Raw genomic sequence first — 15,813 nt, 5'->3', positions numbered from 1 at the left:
CTATATTGTCAATACTACACACAAACATGAAAAAAGCTATTTCGAGGAGAGTTTGAATAAAAAAAAATTGCATCTAACGACATACAATGTTTTTTGAGACAGTCATTGAGTTAGATATATGAACACCTGTAGACGACCTGACAGTGTTGTTCTTTGTGTTAATACAGAACGGGCATTCATGTGTGTCTACCTGGCAGGTGTGGTGTCTCGATCGGAGTGTTACTAGTTACTCCCGACTGGCCTGACAGTTGGCTATAAGCCTGTGTGGTGGCATTACCATTCTTCGGTAAGTTTACAAAAGCGTTGATTAGTGTAGACATATATAGATATAGGTCACTGGCAAAAATCTGTTTCTACATATCAAACATCTTGTTGTTATCCGCGCGTTTCCATCCATACTACGGCGTCCTTTAAACAGGCAAGCCTGGACAATGATGAATGTTTAACGATTACACAAAATGTGCATACTCATTTATCAAAACCTTTCCCCCACTTATCCAGTGACATAGTTTTGTAAAATTCCCAAGTGAAAATACTTCAAAATATGTTGTGAATGTGTGTCTGATATTTCCAAGCTGATTGAACAAGATGAAGGTCAAGAAATGTCTCCGCGGGCACTTGTTGCTGCTAGTCACCGTCCTGTCTATAGTGATAGGGGTGACTGCTGGGATGTTGTGTCGTCAGTTGAATCCATCCTCTGAAACTATCTTGATCATCGGTTTCCCGGGCGAACTGCTGATGAGAATGTTGAAGTTGCTCATTCTCCCCTTGATAGTGGCCAGTATAATCACAGGTGGGTGAATGAGGCTGCATGTAGGTGCTTTGCAAATATTCTAGCTGTCACACTCGTTTGTACATATTCTAGTTGTTACAGTGGTCTGTAAATATTCCAGCTGTCACGGTGGTCTGTAAATATCCCAGCTGTCACAGTGGTCTGTAAATATCCCAGCTGTCAAAATGGTCTGTAAATATCCCAGCTGTCACAATGGTCTGTAAATAAATGTCAGTTTCGAAGCCTCTGACACACCGTTGAGTTGGTACTTCCAACCATCTGGAGGCAACAAGTTCACATATGATATATCCACGCCATTCATATGCTGTGTACATAAATTACACAATTTCTTTCGGGGATGATCCCATAAAAAAACCAACCATTTTATATTCTGGAGGAGAAAGGGAAATACACATCTTGTTCTAATTAAGATTTGTCCGCAAGTCTTGTGAAAGGTTTTTACATTGGGCATAATGGTAGTCTGAACAATATCTCAATGTGGTGATGAAATATATGTTTAAAAAAATAGATTTTCAAGCTTCATAATGATAATTCATTATTGGCATTGATTTTAAGGAATCGAAAATCTAGACGGCAGGTCAGCTGGTAAAATGGGCGTGGTGACACTGGCCTACTACATCAGCACCACTGTCGTGGCCCTGGCTGTTGGTCTCACGCTCGTCCTTGCCATCAAACCGGGGGTCGGCAACATGATGGCGTCCACCACACACAAGGCTGGACCAGCTCCCCATCTCTCGCCCATACACGCCTTTCTGGATCTTCTCAGGTACTCTCCCCAAAGTCCCTCGTAGCCAGATATGTACGGGTATGGACGCATTGTCCATAATTCTCACTGGAGATTATTATACTCTGTTGTGTGGTGGCTATTTTGTAACTACTGTTCAATAGCTTTTACTGAATCAAGTAACATTGTGACGTCATATGAACCCACATTTGCAGGAAATTACAGATGACGTTGTAACAAAAGGAATAATGTCACTGTTACAGTTAACAAATTGCCGTGACAAAAGGTATAAGAAATCCCCTCAGAGCCAGCAAAATATGACACTGAGAAGTCTAAAATTTTCAATATTTTTGTATTGTAAGATACAAACATTCACATTAGAGGTTTTATGTACAGTGCACCTGAATCAAACTTTAAGTAATGGGTCACAAATATAAGATTAACTCACCAAAGGCTTGGTTTTAGAGTGAGAAACAGTTATCCTGAATGTTACATGGCGAGCGACCAGGCAGAGGTCATGTAGGTCAAGCGTTGACGGAAACAGGCAAATGATGCATTCCAGTTAATCCGTTTGTGTGTCGTGTGTCAACACATCAAGCAGCCTTTATATACATGGTCACCGATTCTTGAACATTCGAGCACATGTGCCACCATCGCCATTAACGTAGAACTTTTTCATAGTCTCACGGAAGTCAACAATTAAACAATACACATTCTCAAAGGGAGGTAACCCTAGAGTGCTACCTTAAAGTCTGCAGCCAAAGTATGACAAAAACACTGAACATTTACCATACGAAATGTGACCCATAATAACAATCACTCAAAACTCCAAACATTGTGACCCAATGATAATCATCACTTGAGTAATAATACAATTTATAGAAATACACTCTCGTAACATTACACTGTCGTAACATTGTCAACAATGCACTAACAGGCCTGATAGTCAGAACGGGTAATGTACAGAATATCACAGACAGACAGACAGACAGACAGACAGATTATGGCTACAAGTAATTTTGAAGGTTTCTCATCGAGGCGAGGAGATGTGACAAGACAAGACCTTTCTCCGTTATGAACACCGGTGTTGAACCATGGGCCTCAAAAGTATTCCTTGCACTATACTGGCCACCAGTGAATACATCCAACTACACATGGGAATCATCTGTGATACAGAGCTCACTTGGAGACAAGATCTGTACTCGAGGGAAGATGAAAGAGAATATCGTGCTGCAACCAGTAACAAAACCATGTTGTACTGGACGTTTTATTTCCCGACACACTAATTATTTCACGTTGTTTCCAGTACGTGAAATCTAGTCACGCTGTATACCTTAAGTGAATCCTGCTTTTGTACAAAGTGTGAAGCCCACTCTTACTGTTAGCAACTAACTCATAGTCAGCGTATACCTGACACAGCGTATACCTGACACCGCGCTGACGGTGTTGTGGACACCTCGGAGTAAACAACAGCACTATCTAATACAACATTGTAACACACTTAATTCATGTAATGAAATTTTGTAGGGAAGGTACTGGTAATATATTAGCAATGATTGTCGTACAATCCATGACCCGCTGTCTAATAGCATCTAGACTGGATTATTGTGACAGTTTGTTACAGGGCATTAGTGACAGACATCTACCCCGACTTCAAATGGTCCAATACACAGCGGCTAGGATCATGATACAAACCAGGAAGTATGCGCATATATCACCCATTCCTGGAGTACTTCACTGGCTGCCTATCAGAGCCAGAGTACAGTTAGAATACAGTTCAAGGTGCTCTGCATTACATACAGATGCCTCAACAACACCAGTCCTGACTAAATTAGTGACTTACTCCATATGTACCAGGCCGACAATTTTGCTCCAGTGACAGCAACTCACTCCTTCCTACAGACTAAAACTCTTTGGCTACACATCTCCCTAGTACTGTTGGATACTCTTGCATCTGACGTCACACTTTGTGACACGTTCGAACTATTCAAATTATGACTCAAAAAACACCTGTTCTCTCAATGCATCTGACATTTTGCTTACTTTCGTATCAAATTCGAACCTCTACTCCCTGTCTTAATCGTTATTTTGTTGCACTTTGAGAAAGTTTGATGTCTGGCTTGTGTTCATTACAAATGCGTTTCTATTATTATTTATTGTATTGTTACTTACTTTCAAATATGTGTAATAAGATTTTCTTAAGACAATAAAGGAATTACAGCACTTCTGAATCCTTTCAGAAATGAGAACATCGTGCAGGCAGCCATCCAGCAAACGGGAACAAAGTATGTCCAGAAGGCTAGAACCGGCATGAATAATTCAAACGTCACCCTGGATGCAGGAAGAAATGCTTCCTATGAGGACGTACTGCCCCCAAATATGACCTTCCACAGGCAACAGACAGAGGCAGGCTGGGAACAGAAGAGTGTGTATGTAACAGGGATGAACACAGTAGGTGAGAAACATGTACAGTTGCTGGCTGTAACGGTTCAGTTGGATGCCGCTTTGTGAAATACATTGTATATGGGATATGTCACGGCAGTCAGCCTACTGTCAGAGGAAGTCCCACAGACATCTAGCCCACTGAATCTCCAGACTGTTTCATATAAACATATTTTCTCTATGAAAGAATAGGATTGGAACCTTGACCTCGATTCGGGGCTTATATTGGATTTTTGCACATTCAGCTATTTTCACAAAACGTTCTTACTGTGAACTTTTTGGTCTTATTATTGCTTCCTTTTTGAGAATGTGCTGGTCTTCTGTTTCTCACGTGGAAGCAGGATTAGACCTTGAGAATGTGCTGGTCTTCTATTTCTTACGAGGAAGTAGGATTAGACCTTGAGAATGTGCTGGTCTTCTATTTCTTACGTGGAAGCAGGATTAGACCTTGAGAATGTGCTGGTCTTGTATTTCTTACGTGGAAGCAGGATTAGACCTTGAGAATGTGCTGCTCTCCTGTTTCTTACGTGGAAGCAGGATTAGACCTTGAGAATGTGCTGGTCTTGTATTTCTTACGAGGAAGTAGGATTAGACCTTGAGAATGTGCTGGTCTTCTATTTCTTACGTGGAAGCAGGATTAGACCTTGAGAATGTGCTGGTCTTGTATTTCTTACGTGGAAGCAGGATTAGACCTTGAGAATGTGCTGGTCTTCTGTTTCTTACGTGGAAGCAGGATTAGACCTTGAGAATGTGCTGGTCTTCTGTTTCTCACGTGGAAGCAGGATTAGACCTTGAGAATGTGCTGGTCTTCTGTTTCTCACGTGGAAGCAGGATTAGACCTTGAGAATGTGCTGGTCTTGTATTTCTTACGTGGAAGCAGGATTAGACCTTGAGAATGTGCTGGTCTTCTGTTTCGTACGTGGAAGCAGGATTAGACCTTGAGAATGTGTTGGTCTTCTGTTTCTTACGTGGAAGCAGGATTAGACCTTGAGAATGTGCTGGTCTTCTATTTCTTACGTGGAAGCAGGATTAGACCTTGAGAATGTGCTGGTCTTCTGTTTCTTACGTGGAAGCAGGATTAGACCTTGAGAATGTGCTGGTCTCCTGTTTCTTACGTGGAAGCAGGATTAGACCTTGAGAATGTGCTGGTCTTCTATTTCTTACGAGGAAGTAGGATTAGACCTTGAGAATGTGCTGGTCTTCTATTTCTTACGTGGAAGCAGGATTAGACCTTGAGAATGTGCTGGTCTTGTATTTCTTACGTGGAAGCAGGATTAGACCTTGAGAATGTGCTGGTCTTCTGTTTCTTACGTGGAAGCAGGATTAGACCTTGAGAATGTGCTGGTCTTCTGTTTCTCACGTGGAAGCAGGATTAGACCTTCAGAATGTGCTGGTCTTCTGTTTCTCACGTGGAAGCAGGATTAGACCTTGAGAATGTGCTGGTCTTCTATTTCTTACGTGGAAGCAGGATTAGACCTTGAGAATGTGCTGGTCTTCTGTTTCTTACGTGGAAGCAGGATTAGACCTTGAGAATGTGCTGGTCTTCTGTTTCGTACGTGGAAGCAGGATTAGACCTTGAGAATGTGTTGGTCTTCTGTTTCTTACGTGGAAGCAGGATTAGACCTTGAGAATGTGCTGGTCTTCTGTTTCTTACGTGGAAGCAGGATTAGACCTTGAGAATGTGCTGGTCTTCTGTTTCTTACGTGGAAGCAGGATTAGACCTTGAGAATGTGCTGGTCTTCTGTTTCTTACGTGGAAGCAGGATTAGACCTTGAGAATGTGCTGGTCTTCTGTTTCTTACGTGGAAGGAAGATTAGACCTTGAGAATGTGCTGGTCTTCTGTTTCTTACGTGGAAGCAGGATTAGACCTTGAGAATGTGCTGGTCTTCTGTTTCTCACGTGGAAGCAGGATTAGACCTTGAGAATGTGCTGGTCTTGTATTTCTTACGTGGAAGCAGGATTAGACCTTGAGAATGTGCTGGTCTTCTGTTTCTTACGTGGAAGCAGGATTAGACCTTGAGAATGTGCTGGTCTTCTGTTTCTCACGTGGAAGCAGGATTAGACCTTGAGAATGTGCTGGTCTTCTGTTTCTCACGTGGAAGCAGGATTAGACCTTGAGAATGTGCTGGTCTTCTATTTCTTACGTGGAAGCAGGATTAGACCTTGAGAATGTGCTGGTCTTCTATTTCTTACGTGGAAGCAGGATTAGACCTTGAGAATGTGCTGGTCTTCTGTTTCGTACGTGGAAGCAGGATTAGACCTTGAGAATGTGTTGGTCTTCTGTTTCTTACGTGGAAGCAGGATTAGACCTTGAGAATGTGCTGGTCTTCTATTTCTTACGTGGAAGCAGGATTAGACCTTGAGAATGTGCTGGTCTTGTTTTTCTTACGTGGAAGCAGGATTAGACCTTGAGAATGTGCTGGTCTTCTGTTTCTTACGTGGAAGCAGGATTAGACCTTGAGAATGTGCTGGTCTTCTGTTTCTCACGTGGAAGCAGGATTAGACCTTGAGAATGTGCTGGTCTTCTGTTTCTTACGTGGAAGCAGGATTAGACCTTGAGAATGTGCTGGTCTTGTATTTCTTACGTGGAAGCAGGATTAGACCTTGAGAATGTGCTGGTCTTCTGTTTCTTACGTGGAAGCAGGATTAGACCTTGAGAATGTGCTGGTCTTCTGTTTCGTACGTGGAAGCAGGATTAGACCTTGAGAATGTGCTGGTCTTCTGTTTCTTACGTGGAAGCAGGATTAGACCTTGAGAATGTGCTGGTCTTCTGTTTCTCACGTGGAAGCAGGATTAGACCTTGAGAATGTGCTGGTCTTCTGTTTCTTACGTGGAAGCAGGATTAGACCTTGAGAATGTGCTGGTCTTCTGTTTCTTACGTGGAAGCAGGATTAGACCTTGAGAATGTGCTGGTCTTCTGTTTCTTACGTGGAAGGAAGATTAGACCTTGAGAATGTGCTGGTCTTCTCTTTCTTACGTGGAAGCAGGATTAGACCTTGAGAATGTGCTGGTCTTCTGTTTCTTACGTGGAAGCAGGATTAGACCTTGAGAATGTGCTGGTCTTGTATTTCTTACGTGGAAGCAGGATTAGACCTTGAGAATGTGCTGGTCTTCTGTTTCTTACGTGGAAGCAGGATTAGACCTTGAGAATGTGCTGGTCTTGTATTTCTTACGTGGAAGCAGGATTAGACCTTGAGAATGTGCTGGTCTTCTGTTTCTTACGTGGAAGCAGGATTAGACCTATAAATACCTACTAGACTGTAAAATATGGTAGTTTTTGTTACATATAGGGAATGTCACACTTGTGTATTTTGATATCAAATACATCAACACGATTGATTAAAGTTACCTATTTTTACTTTCAAGAGTGTTAATATATTTGATATCACAGTATACAACGGTGATTATATTTATCATCCTAATTCTTTCTTGACGTGAAATCATTGTGAGGTCATAAACTGATGATGCAATATCACTGAGATTCACATTCTTGTGAAATCTACAGTAGATATCACTTATAGATATCGCATGATCTGACACAAGCGACATCTACTGTGGGAGGCAGATTTTGCATGATAAAGTTTGTAAACATACCGAGCTTATATCTCTCTGAGTACCGAACGACCATGTTCGTATGCGACACGGTGAAACGCTTTGCAGCCAATGATGCCCAAGAAATAAAAGAACTATGTCATGAAATTTATTAGAATTTGGCATGTATAAAAACAAAGGTTGTACATTCGTTAGACAACAAATTGCCTGGTAGAATGATATGTTTCAGTCAGTCCGTCTGATTCAGTAGTTCCTGAAGCCAAAGCCAAACAGCCATGTGAATAATCATATTCTTATCATTATGTTGTCGTTAAAACCTGTTCTATGGAACCTATTTCAAATATTACCACCGCTTTAGGATGTATCTTCAGATCTTGTTTCTATTTTATAAATGAAAAATAGTATATTCTCACGACACAGTTTACAAAAATAATTTTTCGTGAATTTTCCATTGGGATTCTTATGATCCATGAAACGTAATCCATGAGTACATGGACTGACGATTACCCAGTCAGAAGTCTTCTGATTTATTCAAAGAGTAATTATGTGCTACATGTTTCAGACAATGAAAAGTGTCTTCCTCGACATACCTCTTTTTGCATGATTTATAAATGGTTTGATTAAGGGTTTTACTTTTATCTCCTGTAAGATTTGATAACGACGTTTCCGTGTTGAGCTTCATCAGCGTCGTAGGTTACGGGAAGGCTGGGACATGCGCACCCATTTTTACCTCTGATTTAAACGTGAATTGTACGTATAAGTCTCCTTGTAACTGAAGCTGTGATATCAAGAAGATTTCAAAGATGACCCCGAGGACCCTATCTGGCCCCACACTGTTTGTCTAAAGGCGGTTATAAGACTATGGATATCACCGTTATGTGTGTCGCGTTATAAACATGTGTCGTTGTTCTTGCTTTAAGTGATATTTTTTTCTCCTGGACGAAATGTGCATAGTTCGCCGTCATATTTGCGGCATAAAACAACACTCGCTCATGGCTGTGCTATGTCCTACAGGTATACTGACGTATTGTGTTGTATTTGAGCTGTGCTCTGTCCCACAGGCATAATAACGTATTGTGTTGTATTTCGGCTGAGCTCTGTCCTACATGTATACTGGCGTTTGTGTTGCATTTGGACTGTGCTCTGTCCTACAGGTATACTGATGTACTGTGTTGTGTTCGGGTTGTGCTTGGGAAGGCTCGGAAAGTCTGGCGAAGTGATGCTAAGATTCTTCTCTTCCCTCAATGACATCACCATGACAATGGTTACGCTTGTTATTTGGTACGTATTAAAAACGGATCCTCTTCATCTGTCACCGATATTTCTGACAGGTTAAGAGAAGTACGGAAGCATTTAAGGGTCCATTTGCGTTAGAACTGTTTTCTTAAAATTTCAAGATATCTAATTGAGATTTAAACTTAGCCTCAGGAAATTTAAGAAAATGTTTGTCATGTTTCAGAAAATAGGAACCTATTATAATGCTAACATTTGTGTCAGAAGTTTTCGAAATGGTGTTATGTATCCTCTTTCCTCTTTGTTTTATTGTTTTTTATATATGACTGAGCAACACTAATTAAAGGTAGTACATGTCGATGTTTCTTATAGCCTGAACTAGATATGATATACAGTGACACAACACCTGTGTAGGTATTCACCTGTGTAGGTATTCACCTGTTGGGATCTTGTTCCTCACAACGTCCAAGATCCTGGCTGTAGACGACTTACTGACCACGGGTCGCCAGCTGGGCATGTACATGATCACCAACCTTGTCGGGTACGCTGTCCACTCCTCTGTCGTCTTACCCGTCATCTACGCGGCCCTGACCAGGAGGAACCCCTACAGGATCACACGTGGGATACTTCAGGCACTTGTCACTGCAGTTGGAACTAACTCGAGGTTTGATACTTACTGTAAACATAGGTACATCGGAGAGTTGTTGGATGGATGCTATTTATAGCCGCACCATTCCAGGTATATGGTCATGGTCTAGAAATAATCTAGTCTGGATGTGAAATTACTTGACTGATGTAGTGAGCAAGGTTCCCCTGGGACACTCTTTCACCCGAGTCTGAAGCTCCATGTCATTGCATCTAACAACCAGATTGCGTGGGAACGAGTCAATATGCCTGACTAATTGTGCTGTCTCATATTCATACTTTCACATATTCTTTGAACAAGTTCTGTTTTGCGTGAGATATCTGGAAAACGAAACCTCGGCTATTTGAAATTGGTGAGGTTTGGCCTGGTGGTTAAGCGTTCTGATGTCCCGCCGATGACCATGACTCCCCACGCGAGTACTGTGTGTAATGTCCATTAGCTAAAGCGACGTAAATTCGTACTCACTGACCCACGTACTCTTATTTGGAGTCAAGCAAAAGCTAGAAACGAATTGTCTGTTACGAATGGACAAACGATGGACATCAAGATGCTTCATGCGAGTTCCGAATAGGCCATTATTGTTGTTGTTGTTGTTGTTGTTATTTTAAGCAATGAATGTCCGAAATGGTGATTCCTAAAATGATTATAAGGACATTTACTAAACGTACACAACTGTACAAAAGTCAATAAGGCTTAAAATTCGACATATATATGCGTTGTTGTCATTGCCAGAATCAATTCAGTTGCCTTCTGGACATATTCAATCAATTCAATGTGTGGACACAAGGGGCGTTCAGAACAGTAGCTGGTGACATCACCAGGGGATTGCACAAGTAGTCGGATGTTTGCTTGAGGAATTCTGCAGGTGTCTGAGGACGATGGTGACGTTTACGGACGCGTCCATCAAGCTCGTCAAATAGTGTCTCGATCGGGTTCAGGTGAGGCGATCTGGAGTGCCAGGGCGAGATAGGCACCTGTTACGCGAGTTGTGTGGGCTCGAGCATTGTTGTTGAAACATCTTCCCTGGCGGTTAAAAAGTGGAAGGTGGTGAGCTCGCAGGATTTATTCGATTAAGCATTTGCCGTAAGATTTTCCTAAACCACCACCACCAACAACAACAAGTTTCAGGACATTATCCCCACACCATGACGCTATATCCACCAAATATGTCCACCTGTCGAACGCAGTTCGGCTCAAAACGTTCGTGTAGACGTCGATGGAAACGTTGTCTCCATCCCGTCGTTGCCGGAGAAAATGCGATTCATCACTGAATCATACGCGTCCCAGTTCCCCAGGTTCCGGGTCTGTACCTTGTTGTACCTTCGGACACGTCGTTGTCCTGTGTTGTCGCGTCAGGTTAGGTCCAATTCCGAATTCCCACTTCACTAAGACGTTTTCTGGTGGTTTCGGCGGAAACAATTTCGATGACCAGACCCCTTTTACCGTAGCAAATCCGCGACGTAAGTGAAACACCCTGATAAATCTGTCCTGAGTAGGAGTGGTAACTCTTGGTCTTCCAGGTCTGGGACGATCTAGGGTCGAAATGAAGCTGGCATATTGATGCCATGATCGAGATTGGGTGTTGTGATGGATGTTGAAGACTTTTGCAACAGCAGACCGGGAGTCCCAACGTCCAATGACGTCATCCTATCATCCTGGACATTTTAGAACATTACAACGATCTTTCTACTGGCCAATATGACATCATCCTCTGCTGGGTGCCAGGTCACGTCGACATAGCAGGTAACACAAGGGCCGATGCTGCTCTTGGAAAGCCCTTGTACTCGGGACCTTAAGGAAACAAAAAGGTCTGTTTTCCCACATGAGTGGGCATCTGATCATAGATTACCTGAGGGAAGTTGACCTATATCATAGAGTGCGGTTTTCTAAAGAGAATAACAAATAGCTTGCTTTTGTATTTGGTGCTATGACATGTTCTGTTTTTAAATGGTAGTGAAATGAAAACATATATTTTTTAAACGAAAGTCATTTGGACCATGGACTTTGAACGGTAATGGATGCAAACTTGATCTCGTCACTCTATGGTTGGAATAATGCCGATGTGCCGTAAAGCCGATCTCAACTCGTTTACGTCGTAAAAACCGAAATGATGAATCTGGTTTAAAGTCGATGTCTGTACTCTTGTTTCCGACACATTGCCCGAGCATTACGTTTATAACGTTTCTGCACTTTTCATGTATCGTTTTTATGACAAACGTTTACTAATACTATTTGGATGCGTTTGTGCTCATTGAACCACAACCACGACACGATTATCGGGATTCGAACATAGGAATTATCTTAATGACGACTGCAGTCAAACTATATCGAAAGACACTGGGAGGAGTCTCTTCTCCCGTGTCACTAGAAGACAATGTGTTTTAATCAATGCAAAATATGTATGATAACATAGTCTTATATGGGCGTTCTATTAACGTCTCACCATTGATATCTCGACTTCTGTTCGAATGTTTCGCAGTATGGCTTCTTGTAAGTGATAGTGATCTAGGCAAGATGTAGATCCTCTTAGATATTCAAATTTCAGCTGTCTAGCACCAACAAGAGAGGGTCCACCGATATTGATGAACGTGTTGTACTGTCCGACAGCGCAGCTACACTTCCTGTGACGGTCCGCTGCTGTGAGGACAACTTGAAAATTGACCGGAGCATCTGCCGCTTCGTGCTGCCCATAGGGGTCACCATCAACATGGACGGCACCGCCATCTTTCAAGTTGTCACTGTCGTCTTCATCGCACAGCTGAAAGCTATACAGCTGAACTTCATCGACATCTTCATCATCTGGTATTTCACTCACGTCAAACCCGTGAAGGTCCGGGTTACAATATTGGCCTTCAGTAACCCATGCTTGTCATAAGAGGCGACTAACGGCGTCAGGTAGTCAGGCTACCTGACTTTGTTGACACATGTCACTGGTTCCCAGTGATTGCGCAGATCGATGCTCCTGATGTTGATCAATGGATTGCTTAATCCAGACTCGAGTATTTACAGATATATAGCTGGAATATTGCTGAGTGCGGCTTAAATCTAAACTCACTCACTCACATCACTGACAATGTTACCTTTAAGCAGTATCTTCTTTACGTTGTATTTAGAAGTTGATATGATGAAGAGGAACACTTTTCATGGACATACAACTTCTTTGTTGCTGTGGATGCGACTTTTCTGTGTACATGTTAACAACGTATTTGCTTGATGACGGTGTTAAATCTACGCCGAAACATCGCAACCAATGCAATACAGACGTTTTCTAGCCATCGCCAAAATCATACTGTTAGACAGCCCCTTTCCTTGAGGGAACTCGGTAGATGACGGGTGTTATGTAATGTGACAATTATTCAGTGGTCAAGGTGTTCAGCCTTTCATATGATCTGCGGTAGTCGGTAGGTCGTTTCATTCTGTCTGAGACAACAAAAACGTGCAATACCATTAAATACCTAAATAAACCTGATTCAGTGCAAGTCCTGTTTGGATGGGTAAGGAATGTTGGTATGCCAGCTGTCTTCCAAATGCAAGCAGGGTGAAAGTCCATAGAATTAAGAAGATACCGTTTAAATAAACCAAACATTGATGCGGTCATAAAATATTTACACTAGGAACCTTTGTGCACGACATCAACACCACAATTACTCGGCATCAAGTCTTCATTCATATCTCAAAGTTATAATATTGTCAAACTGTTTACCAAACACAGGGATGTTTAAAACCCCGATATTTCAGCACATTATATGAATTTAACGGTTATGTTAAAAAGAGAAGTGAACAGCTAGCAACACAACTGGTGATTGTGAAATAAATGCACTTTATCCATAGCAACAATGCAACTACATTTAGAAGCCAACAAGGATGTTTGAGATGGAAAGATGTTTTGTATTTTGTATTTTCAGCTTGTGTACAACCCTGACCAGTGTTGGCTCGGCAGGCATCCCGGGGGGCGGCTTTGTAACGCTTTTCGTCATCATGTCCGCTGTCGGCCTCCCTGCTGATGACGTGTACTTCGTCCTGCCGGTTGTCTGGCTGCTGTAAGTTCTCACCAGACACACACAAGGAGTCTGCTGTTTTAACTTCTAATGTGTGGCTTTTGTAGACGTCTATAGTGTAAACCCCTAATGCCTGGACAGAGTGTGTTTATAGCACATAAAGGGACAACACCATCGCGTACAGGTCTTCATGCATATACAAACGTATACAATACGTGTTGATTTTTCATTATTTCAAATTATGGCTGCATTTGACATCCGAGTGCGGCGTAAAACTAAACTCACTCTGTGTATCGTCATCGTATTGGTTCTGCTATAAAGATACCGATTTTATCTTGGGTTCTCTGGTGACCAATGTATAATAAAACTACGTGATACCGGCCAAAGGTGATCATTCATTCGTTCTCAGCTAATTTCACACCGAAATATGTGCTAGGAATGTCGCGTGCCTTTAAGTTTATAGCAAGGTTTCATTGTACATGCTAAATACATAATTCAGCAATAACATATATTCCAACATCATCACCGCAGTAGACACCAGGAATACTAAGTATCAGAGTGGCACTGTTGCTGAAACAATATGTAACCATTCCTACCGATTCATCTTCCAGAGGCCGCGTGATCACCATGGTGAACATCAGCGGTGACTGTGTGGCGGCTGCCATCCTGGCTCATTACTTCCCCTTGCAAGGCAGTAGAGCAGTACACACGGACCAAGAACATAGCATGATAGAGCACACAGACATTGTGTAACAAACTCTATAAAAGAGGTGAGGTTTGCACCACATTGAATGTGTATCAAACTACCCTGGTTATGGTGTGGTTTCCGGGGTTTCAGTGCTTCAGCTTGACGTTCATCCAAGTAGTCTGTCGTCTCACATCAACCTTGAAATACCTCTCAAAGTGACTTTTAACTAAACTCAGGTGTTGTATAAAGTGGGGTGTTGTGTCTTTTGTCGCTGAACCATTCCTAGCCTCAGTGACTAAGTGAGTTAGATATCAGGTCCTGAAGATATGGTGCTTTCATTCACTCTCTCTCTCTCTGTGTGTGTGTGTGTGTGTGTGTTGGGTGGGGAGGGGTGGAGGGGGGGGATGATGTGTGGGTAGATATAGAACGATGGCGACGGTATACGTGACACGCAACAAGCTTATAATTACCTCTGTCGACGACAGTCGTCCCCTAAGACTAAGACCTTACTGGAGGGTTTGGGCACTCTCACTGATGTTCAACAATTATACCGACGATGGGAATGTGCCAGTATTCCTGAAAATTAATACACGCGGCGTGTTATTAAGGGCTGTCTTGACGTCCTATACTCTCAACTATTTCCAGTTTCAGGTTATGTTTTCCGCAACAGAGTTGTTGTTTTCGTTTGCGAGGTAGGCAATACGAATTGTCCCGTAACATCACCCATTACTAGGAGTGGGTGATTTGGTTTTTAGCAAAGTCACGAATGTGTGCTTAGGTTGGAAGGAGGCCCAGTATGTCAGTGATACAGAATTTCAGTTAAATCAAGACGTGTAAGCGTAATTTTCCTAGCTACAAAAGTATCTTTTACTGCGTGTGATCTCTCCTGCCTTTAAACATGGAAGTGACACGATACCGCAAAAGTCGGTGTATTCATTGAACTCAGATTGTTGTTAAAGACAATACCGGTATGACATTCACCTAGTCATTTTGACCACTTGTAACATGTCACGTGACCTGAGATAAACATTGATTTATTGAAGAGTCGTTGAAAAGGAACAAGATTCATGATACTAACAAGAATATATTGACAGGATTAGAGTCCATATATGATGGATGACATGACGTGAATCACATTACAGCACAGGATAAGAGTCCATATCTGATGACATGACGTGAATACACATTACAGCACAGGATTAGAGTCCATATCTGATGACATGACGTGAATCACATTACAGCACAGGATTAGAGGCCATATATGATGACATGACGTGAATCACATTACAGCACAGGATTAGAGTCCACATATGATGACATGACGTCAATCACATTACAGCACTGGGTTAGAGTCCATATATGATGACATGACGTGAATCACATAACAGCACAGGATAGGAGTCCAAACATGATGACATGACGTGAATCACATTACAGCACAGGATTAGAGTCCATATATGTTGACATGACGTGAATCACATTACAGCACAGGATTAGAGTCCATATATGATGACATGACGTAAATCACATTACAGCACAGGATTAGAGTCCACATATGATGACATGACGTAAATCACATTACAGCACAGGATTAGAGCCCATATATGATGACATGACGTAAATCCCATTACAGCACAGGATTAGAATCCATATATGATGACATGACGTAAATCACATCACAGCACAGGATAAGAGTCCATATATGATGACATGAGGTGAATCACATTACAGCACAGG

The 15,813-nt window shown here is 42.1% G+C and overlaps 1 protein-coding gene across 1 annotated transcript; it reads left to right on the top strand.

Annotated features, from left to right (window-relative positions):
* The first annotated feature begins 588 nt into the window (after positions 1–588).
* LOC137288030 (excitatory amino acid transporter-like) lies at positions 589–14,307 on the top strand. Its single transcript, XM_067820390.1, has 8 exons — positions 589–793; positions 1,349–1,559; positions 3,758–3,972; positions 8,666–8,792; positions 9,175–9,408; positions 11,998–12,192; positions 13,296–13,430; positions 14,000–14,307. Exons 1-8 carry the CDS (start codon positions 589–591, stop codon positions 14,139–14,141), a joined length of 1,464 nt encoding a protein of 487 aa, XP_067676491.1. The 3' UTR covers positions 14,142–14,307.
* Positions 14,308–15,813: the final 1,506 nt, after the last annotated feature.

The sequence above is a fragment of the Haliotis asinina genome, chromosome 6 (genome assembly GCF_037392515.1).
Source record: "Haliotis asinina isolate JCU_RB_2024 chromosome 6, JCU_Hal_asi_v2, whole genome shotgun sequence".
Lineage (NCBI taxonomy): Eukaryota > Metazoa > Mollusca > Gastropoda > Lepetellida > Haliotidae > Haliotis > Haliotis asinina.
The sequence above is the reverse complement of the archived record's forward strand: the minus strand, read 5'-3'. Positions and strand labels throughout refer to the sequence as shown.

What these genes read in the sequence shown, in the direction of transcription:
- LOC137288030 (XM_067820390.1), top strand. Translation starts at nt 589, where the DNA reads ATGAAGGTCAAGAAATGTCTCCGCGGGCACTTGTTGCTGCTAGTCACC. An exon ending in GCCTTTCTGGATCTTCTCAG is followed by an intron (nt 1,560 to 3,757) that starts GTACTCTCCCCA and finishes GAATCCTTTCAG; the next exon opens with AAATGAGAACATCGTGCAGG. An exon ending in CTGCCGGTTGTCTGGCTGCT is followed by an intron (nt 13,431 to 13,999) that starts GTAAGTTCTCAC and finishes TTCATCTTCCAG; the next exon opens with AGGCCGCGTGATCACCATGG.